This window comes from Xenopus laevis, chromosome 1L (assembly GCF_017654675.1).
Source record: "Xenopus laevis strain J_2021 chromosome 1L, Xenopus_laevis_v10.1, whole genome shotgun sequence".
Classification (NCBI taxonomy): domain Eukaryota; kingdom Metazoa; phylum Chordata; class Amphibia; order Anura; family Pipidae; genus Xenopus; species Xenopus laevis.
The window spans coordinates 198682292-198691990 of record NC_054371.1 but is presented as its reverse complement, the minus strand read 5'-3'; the positions used below and the strand labels follow the sequence as shown (position 1 = coordinate 198691990).

The 9699-nt window shown below is 36.6% G+C and overlaps 1 protein-coding gene across 2 annotated transcripts in view; it reads left to right on the top strand.

Moving 5' to 3' along the window:
* Positions 1-8296, top strand: part of smn1.L (survival of motor neuron 1 L homeolog) — a 14566-nt gene extending 6270 nt beyond the window's left edge. The window contains exons 3-8 of one of the 2 annotated variants that reach the window (XM_018239232.2): positions 232-432; positions 1887-2042; positions 2763-2834; positions 4637-4747; positions 4953-5022; positions 7731-8296. In XM_018239232.2, coding sequence (XP_018094721.1) covers positions 232-432; positions 1887-2042; positions 2763-2834; positions 4637-4747; positions 4953-5009 — 597 coding nt within the window. In that variant the 3' untranslated portion in view covers positions 5010-5022; positions 7731-8296. 2 annotated transcript variants of the gene reach the window in all.
* Positions 8297-9699: the final 1403 nt, after the last annotated feature.

Below are 9699 nucleotides of genomic sequence, written 5' to 3'. Positions count from 1 at the left end.
AGTTTTTAGTACACAATATAAATCCAGAATTTGAATTAAATGAATGCATTTTATAGGCATGTTAATAGCTCATTGATTTGTAGTTTTGAAACTTGCCACAGAATCTAAAAAAGAAAAACAGTGCAAGCATCATTGTAATTAAACTTCTATTAATATATCCTATAAACGACATTGGTATTGAAGACCAGTTTACATTTCATTTGTTGAATGTTTTACATGCTTGTTTTCCAGTGGAGAATAGGAGACACGTGTAATGCCGTTTGGTCAGAAGATGGGAATATTTACTCAGCTACCATCTCTTCCATTGATGCTAAAAGAGGGACTTGCATAGTTGTTTATAGCGGATATGGCAATAGTGAGGAACACAGCTTGGCTGACCTGCGTTTTCCAGATACTTCTGAAGCAGAAAGTGACCAAAGGGACCAAGAGCAGGTAGGAAATCAAATATAACATGACATTATGTATAACGGTTATTAGGAAATGCAACGGCCAACTATTAATGTGTGTCATTCATGCTTTAAGTGATAGGATAAACTTTATTTAATAAGAGGTGCTTAGGCAAAAACTTTCTGGACTAAATCTGTTGCTGAGAGTTTCATTTTCTAATGAGTGTCTCTTTTTAATGGAGTAATTAATCTATTAGGGCTCTTATTCATGAGCGTTTTTACCTGCGCTCCCCTGCGTTCCGTTTTTCGGCGTTCAGCCTCAGGGGAGCGCAGGAATAGACTCATTTCATTTTTTCAAATGGGGCTGTACTCACACAGGCGCATGTAGGCGCCGAACGCAGGTTGAGACGCAACATGCTGCATTTTTCCTGCGCCTACATGCGCCTGTGTGAGTACAGCCCCATTTGAAAAAATGAAATGCGTCTATTCCTGCGCTTCCCTGCGGCTGAACGCCGAAAAACGGAACGCAGGGGAGCGCAGGTAAAAACGCTCATGAGTAAGAGCCCTACAATTATCTTTTAGTATGTTATAGGATGTGCTGTTTTTAGCAACTTTTTTTTTTTTTGTCTCAGATTTTTTTTCATTTGTTGCCTCTTTCCAGCTTTTAAATGAACATAACTGATTGTGGCAGCCAAAAAACTGTTTGTCTGTGAGGCTACAATTTTATTGTTATTGCAAATTTTAATTAATATTTTAAAGGGGTTGTTCACCTTTAAACTAACTTTTTTTTAGTATGATGTAGAGCGTGATATTCTGAGACAATTTACCCAAATTAAAATAGCAATCATGCATTGATTTGAATAAGATACTGGAATATGAATAGGAGAGGATCTGAATAGAAAGATAAGTAATAAAAAGTAGCAATACATTTGTAGCATTACAGAGCATTTGTTTTTAGATGGGGTCAGTGATCCCCATTTGAAACCTGGAAAGAGTCAGAAGAGATAGGTAAATACTTTAAAAACTGTAAAAAAAGAAAAACAATGAAGACCAACTGAAAGGTTGCTTAGAAATGCCCATTCTATAATGTAGTAAAAGTTAAAGTATAGGCGAACCACCCCTTTAATATTAAAGGGCCACTATACAATTTTCTGTATGGCAAACTGGTTGCTTTCTGACAATGCTGAATAATCGTAGTAGAACGTTTCCTGTAAACTGATGGTTTCAATCATTTCTCATTCAAGTTAATGGGAGGCAGTGGCTGATTATGGGCCATTTAATTTGGTTACTGAAAACAACCCTGTGTGCCATCAGCCTTTAATATATTTCCAATAGACCTTCCATATGGAAATCAGAATCAAAGATTAGTGACCATTTAAGGTAACTAAACAAATTCCATTTTTTTCATATTAACACATGCATTTGCAGAATAAGTTAAAAAGAAAGCGTGGAACTATGTACCTATACATGAGCAGTACCTCATATAACTACTTGTTTCAGGAGATAAATGGAGATGAGCATTCAACAGATGAAAGTGATAGATCTTCAAGATCGCATCAAAGCAAAGATCCTCAGAACCGGGAGACGCCAAAGTCCTCACAGTGGAATGGCCAGTTCCCTCCTGTTCCCCCTCCATTTATGCCTGGCTTTGGAAGGGTAAGCATTATAACTGACTAGTGCAAGTGAAATCACTGGAAGTGCCATTTTTTTTTAGCTCCCCTCTCCCCTAGTGACTCTATTCCATTATATAATTATAAATAAAAAACAATTGGTGCAGGTATAGACTAAAACTGTCCTTGTCCTTAGTGAGTGTAAGTTAATGGTTTCCTGTTTCTGTAGAATGAAGGATAGCAAACATATTAAGGCTGCAAACAGTTTACTTTATATGTGGATAATATCATTACCAAGTTGGGCAATGCTTTAAATGGTGCCTATTTCCTTCCACAGCCTAGTGTATAAAGGTGAGCACAGTATTCGAATAAAGATAAAATGTAACTTAACTGACAAACTTATTTATTATTTTTACAAAAATATATAATTTTATTATAAAGTGCTTTCATTGTCTACATTTAATTAACTTTAATGAGATGACATCTAACCATTTTAGGTATTGGGGCATTCAACAACAAAAGAAATATGGTGCATTCAACCACTGTGAGCACTACTAGAGTCAATACAATTTCAAAAATAAAGTATGAGTTAGGAGGACATACTCACAGATCACCGCAGTCCAAGGGTGCATATACTTAGAACTAATACCAAAAATGCGAGTTCCTCCAAAACAGTTTTCAAGCAGCGAGTAAAATCAAGAATATAAGTGATTAAAAGCATGTTTCAGTACAACAGGTTCTATACAGTATATTATTTTGTTCTCAGCATGGTGAGAAGCTGGATCAAGCACATCCCTTTCTCTCTGGATGGCCCCCACCATTTCTACCTGGACCACCTGTAAGTCTTTTTATGTTCCAAGTGTACAATAAAAGCTTGGTACAATACAGTACAATAAAAGCTACTGTGGTGGTTTTTGTCATAGACCGTACATTAGCCTGCTTAAATATGTAATATTTTATGTATATATAATGTTATGCTGAAAAGCAGTTTAGGGGCCTAAATGATAACCAGACCAGTCCCTGGACCAAACACAGTATTTATTAATCCTTTATGTTTCCCGATTTACTTGAAAGGCCTTTTTAACACTTCCTTTAAGTTATATAGTGTGCTGGCTAGTAACACAAATATTTTTCATAAACGTATTGCTTCTAAACACTTTGATTAGCAAATATATCATACATCTTTAATGTTGTAAGCACAGTTTGAATAAATAATAGTATCATGTACTGATAGGGCTCAGAAATTGTATTTATTTTGCCCTATACTACCTTATAATTATAAGTGTTAAGAAGATATTTGTAATATTAAAAAATTGTTCTACTGTTAAAAGGGGTTGTTCTCCTTCCAACACCTTTTTAGTTCAGTTGTTTTCTGGGTCACCGACTCTAAATTGATACTTTAGTTCAGGGGTCCCCAAACGTTATCACCTGTGAGCAACATTCAGATATAAAAAGAGTTGGGGAGCAACACAAGCATGAAAAATGTTCCTGGGAGGTGCCAAATAAGGGTTGTGATTGGCTATTAGTAGCCCCTATGTGGACTGGCTGCTTACAGGTGGGTCTGTTGGGCAGTACACATGGTTTTTAATGGAACATTCAAGCCTGGAATTCAAAAATAAGCTCCTGCTTTGACGCCACTGGGAGCAACATCCAGGGGGTTGGGGAGCAACATGTTACTCACAAGCTACTGGTTGGGGATCACTGCTTTAGTTGATACATTTCTTGAGTTTCATTAAAGGCTGCTGTTATAATAATAATAATAATAATAATTGATACAATAGTTGCTAATATTCCACAGATGCTGCAGAGAAATGTATCAACTATTGTAGCACATTGTAACAGTTCAAAATCTTCACCTGAAACACCAGAGAGTCGAACATTAAAAATAGAAAATGGAAAGCAAATGAAAAAAAAAAATCTTTATTTCTGGCAAACAGTCTGAAAACAACTGAACTGAAAAACATGTTTGAAATGTGATCAACCCTTTTAATAGAATCTATTACTGAGTCTATTACTGAATCCTAAGGAACATATTCCTTAGCAAAATAAATCCTCTACCCCCCCTACACACAGTTTATCAGTTCTGTTTAGTATTTGTTTTATAAACGGGGCTAAACTATGGCAGGCCCATAATATATATTGTACATTAAGCAAAAGCATATCTGCTTGTTCATTGCACAGTTTTTATAATCTGTACACTAAGGGGGTTATTTTCTAAACTCCAAATGCGAAAATCACAAGAAATTCCCAATAAAATCCCCAATGATGGAAAAGTCCGAATCAGAAAATCCGGCATCTCAGACCTGTCGAGGTTGCATATTAGTCAATGGGAGAAGTTCCAATGATTTTTTTGATGTGTGCTGGGTTCGTGCAATACCCCGAAGTTTTTGGGTGAAAAATCTGAAATTGTGAAAATGAGACTAAAAATCCAAAAAGATCTTGAAAAAAACGTGAAAATCTGATTAAGTGTAAAAAATCAGATTGGATTAGATCAGAGCTTGTAGCAGAAAATATTGAGATAAATTCGGACTTTGATAAATAACCCCCTTAAATTATGCATACATACAGTACATCCCTATTATATTATTCAATATAAACAACTTTAGTAAGATAACTCTCTCTCTTTCTTTTTGCTGTAAGATGATTCCACCCCCTCCACCAATGAGCCCCGATGCTTGTGAAGATGACGAGGCATTGGGCAGTATGCTGATCTCCTGGTACATGAGCGGATATCACACTGGCTACTACCTGGTAAGTGGAAAGTCTTGCAGCTGAGCCACACTGTTCCTACAAAACATCTTTTAGCAATTCTATGCCTGTGAGCATATACAGTAGTTGATCTGCTATGGGCATGCAGTATATTTAGGGAAGCTAAACTTTTTGTAAATCAAGAGTGAGCCAATTGTTGTTTATGCTTAGCCATTTAGTGAACCCACTTATGTGCTTTCTTACTCAGGGACTAAAGCAAGGGCGAATGGAATCTTCCATTGGAAAACCACCTCACCAGAAGTAACATCCAGGAGTAGGTGAGTATTCAATCCGAGTAAATCATTTTATGGGACTGATTTATCAAAATTTAAGTTGGCATTTTTTGCACGATTCCAGGGAAAAAAACGCAGCAAGAAAAAAAAATTGCAAACGTGAATATACTTGAGAATATTCTTCAGAACCTTGAATAGTCAGTATTTATTAAAGGAAAAAAAAAACGTAAAAAGTCGCCAGAAAAAAATCTCCCCCAAGGTTCAGTAAAAGCCCATGGGAATTGTCTCTTGACAACTTTATTCAGTTATTTATTATGTTCCCATAATCTGTCATGTTTTTTCTTAAATATGCTAGTGTTTGAGAAAAAACGCTTTGTCGCATTTTTTTGTGTGCGTTTATATTTCTCAAGAATTTGAATTGTGTTTTGGTTTGAATGATTATATTGCCAGCATTTCTAGATTAGTATATAAATAATGAAGGCATGCATGATTTAAAGGGGTGGTTCACCCTTGTTAACTTTTAGTATGTTATAAAAACTTATTCTTAAGCATCTTTTCAATTAAGCTTCATTTTTATTTCTTTTTTTTTTTTTTTTATAGTTTTTTAATTATTTGCTCTGACTTTTTTCCAGGTTTCAAATGCTTTGTAAGGCTACACATTTATTGTTATTGCTACTTTTTATTACTCATCTTTTTATTCAGGCCTCTCCTATTTATATTCCAGTCTCTTATTCAAATCAATGCATGGTTGCTAGGGTAATTTGGACCCTAGCAACCAGATTGCTGAAATTGCAAACTGGAGAGCTGCTGAATAAAAAGTCAAATAACACAAAAACCACAAATAATAAAAAATGAAAACCAATTGCAAATTGTCTTTGAATACCATTCTCTACACCATACTAAAAGTTAATTTAAAGTTAAGCAACCCCTTTGCCTGCAGGCTAAACTAGTGATTTAGTGTGCTGCTGGTTGAAAAAATGCACAGTTCTCCAATCACTTTTCAGATCATACATGTTTCTAGTCAGCACAAACCCCAAACACAGTTACATAGCGTATGAATTGTACCACTCCTATTTTGCTCCTTTGCTACAGTTAGGCCCATAAATATTTGGACAGACTTTTTTCTAATTTTGGTTCTGTACATTACCACAATGAATTCTAAATGAAACCACTCAGATGCAGTTGAACTGGAGACTTTCAGCTTTAATTCACTTGGTTGAACATAAAGATTGTATAAAAATGTGAGGAACTAAAGCCTTTTTTTTAACACAATCACTTCATTTCAGGGGCTCAAAAGTAATTGGACAAATTAAAAAAAATGAAAATAAAATGTTCATTTCTAATACTTGGTTGATAACCGTTTGCTGGCAATGACAGCCTGAAGTCTTGAACTCATGGACATCACCAGATTCTGGGTTTCCTCCTTTTTAATGCTCTGCCAGGTCTTTACTGCAGCGGCTTTCAGTTGCTGTTTGTTTGTGGGCCTTTCTGTCGGAAGTTTAGTCTTCAACAAGTGAAATGCAGCTCAATTGGGTTCAGATCAGGTGACTGACTTGGACATTCAAGAATATTCCACTTCTTTGTTTTAATAAACTCCTGGGTTACTTTGGCTGTATGTTTTGGGTCATTGTGAAATGTCTCCCAATCAATGTGACTGCATTTAGCTGGATTTGAGCAGACAGTGTCTCTGAACACCTCGGAATTAATTCAGCTGCTTCTGTCCTGTGTCACATCATGGATAAACACTAGTGTCCCAGTGCCACTGGCGGCCATGCACGCCCAAGCCTTCACACTGCCTCCCAAATGTTTTATAGATGATGTGGTGTGTTTTGGATCAGGAGCTGTTCCACGGCTTCTCCATACTTTTTTCTTGCCATCATTCTGGTAGAGGTTGATCTTGGTTTCATCTGTCTAAAGAATGTTTGTTTTTTCAGAACTGTGCTGGCTTTTTTAGATGTTTTTTTTTTTTAGCAAAGTCCAATCTAGCCTTACTATTCTTGATGCTTATGAGCGGCTTGCACCTTTTATGCACCCTCTGTATTTACTTTCATGCAGTCTTCTCTTTATGGTAGACTTGGATATCGATACACCTACCTCCTGGAGAGTGTTGTTCACTTATTTGGCTGTTGTGAAGAGTTTTCTCTTCACCATGGAAATGATTCTGAGATCATCCACCACTGTTGTCTTCCGTGGATATTCAGCTCTTTTTGGGTTGCTGAATTCACCAGTGATTTCTTTCTTTCTCTCTCAGGATGTACCAAACTGTAGATTTTGCCACTCCTAATATTGTAGCAATTTCTCCGGTGTTTTTTTTCTGTTTTCGCAGCTTAAGGATGGCTTGTTCCTTTGACCGCATGTTGTCTGTTCACAGCAAAATCTTCCACATACAAACACCTCCCCCCCTCAAATCAACTCCAGGGCTTTTATCTGCTTCATTGATAATGACATAATGAAGGAATTGCCCACACCTGCCCATGAAATAGCCTTTGAGTCAGGGTCCAATTACTTTTGAGCCCCTGAAATGAAGTGAAAATGCATTTTTATGCAATCTTTTTGTGCAACCCACTGAATTAAAGCTGAAAGTCTGCAGTTCGACTGCATCTGAGTGGTTTCATTTCAAATTCATTGCAGTCATGGACAGAACCAAAATTAGAAAAAGTTGTCTCTGTCCAAATATTTATGGGCCTAACTGTATATACTGGATTGGACAGAATGACTGACTAAATGTATTTGTTATTCATTTATTATTACAGGTATCGTCTGTTTACATGGAAGCTCCACACTTGTGCGCTGTTAAAGGCCGCACAATGAAAATTCAGCTTCTGGACATCTGAAACCATTCTGAAAGTAACTGTCACCATCTAGCATTGTGTTATAGCTTATATGATTTAGACTGCTCCCAAAACCGAATGCGTATCGTTAGGCATAACATTGTCACTTTAGCAAATAAAAGCATCTAGTTTATATGCCTGTTTCAAGGTGCTGCACCGAATTAAGTATTATCCAATCATTTCCTTGGGAAGAGGACAGAGTTCAGATACAGTGATTTGTAATTGAACTACAGTGGTTTTATAAAAGCCTTCTCTTTAGTGCAAGGATGCAGGCACTTAGAGTGAATTTGTTATAAAATATTGATCTCTGAAGTTCATAGCTCCAATCTTCCTTGTGCCTGTTCAGAAGCAGAATTACTATTGAAGTAGCTATAGTATTCAGCAACATAAGGATTAACGATGTGGCCGAACTATACTGAACTATCGTTTTGGTTCCAAAGATCCTTAACGTCTTGTCAATTACTTTGGTTATTCTAAAAAAAATAAAATACAGTTCACCTTGGTTTAAATAACCAGTCCAAACAATTTGCAGTAGGCCTTTTGTGTTATTTTTCTATTATAATCGTGTATGTGACATTGAAATGACATTTCCACACAACACAAGTACATTTTCTGTTTATTTTGATATATATGCAACTTTTTTGTAAGTTAAACAATAAAGTAATTTTAGGTGAACTTCATCTCTTGGTGGTTTTTCAAATTTGAATGTTTTTATACCAACAGAACTGCAACCAATCACTGGCTTTCTGGGTTTAGTTGTCTCCTGTGACATAACTAGAAGTTACTGGCTCTCGAACTGCCATGGGATCTGCTTCCCATTGTTTTACACACACAAATGTCCTGCCAACAAAACAACTAGAATGCCTGTTACACAGGTATAGAACCTGTTATCCAGAATACTTGGGACCTGAGGTTTTCCAGATAATGGATCTTTCCATAATTTGGATCTCCATACCTTAAGTCTGCTAGAAAATCACCAATCGTCTGGTTTTGCTTCCAATAAGGATTAATTATATCTTAGTTTAAATCAAGTACAAGCTACTGTTTTATTACAGAGAAAAAGGAAATCATTTTTAAAAATTTGGATAAAACAATCTATGGGAGACGGCCATTCTGTAATTCAGAGCTTTCTGGATAGTGGGTTTACGGTAGGAATGCACCGAATCCACTATTTTGAATTCGGCTGAACCCCAGAATCCTTCACGAAAGATTCGGCTGAATACAGAATCCTAATTTGCATATGCAAATTAGGGGTGTGAAGGGGAAAACATTTTTTACTTTCTTGTTTTGTGAAGTCACATGATTTCCCTCCCTGCCCCTAATTTGCATATGCAAATTAGGATTCAGTTGGGCCGGGCAAAAGGATTCGGCCGAATCCTGGACGAACCGAAACCTGGATTCAGTGCATCCCTAGTTTACGGTTAACTTATCCTATACCTGGACTCTTCTTGCATGTCTGATCCCCCCGCTATTCATTTAATAACCAGTTTTACCAATGAAATGATTTTGGTTACCACTGTAGTATAAAGTTAAAGGGGAACTCTGTCTTCCAAACCAAAATTTGAAAAAGAGGCCCACAAAACATAGAAACCCTTAATATATCCTTCACAGTTACCTCTTTCTTCAAAAAGTGTGAATAAATGCCATTTTTTATGTTGAAATCCAGCTGGTTAATAGTTCTTCTCTTTCTGCATCATTTGAAATCCTGGCAGGGAAGGAGGGACTAAACACTGATGTTACAAATTGTAACTACTCCACAGCTTACAAGCAGCATGCAGGAACTACATAACCCACAATGCACTGTGATGTTTCATTCCTTATTGGAGGATGCAGACTGAGGACAGCTGGCTGTTGATAAAAAGTAACAGTAGTCAGCCAGCTCAGCAAAGTA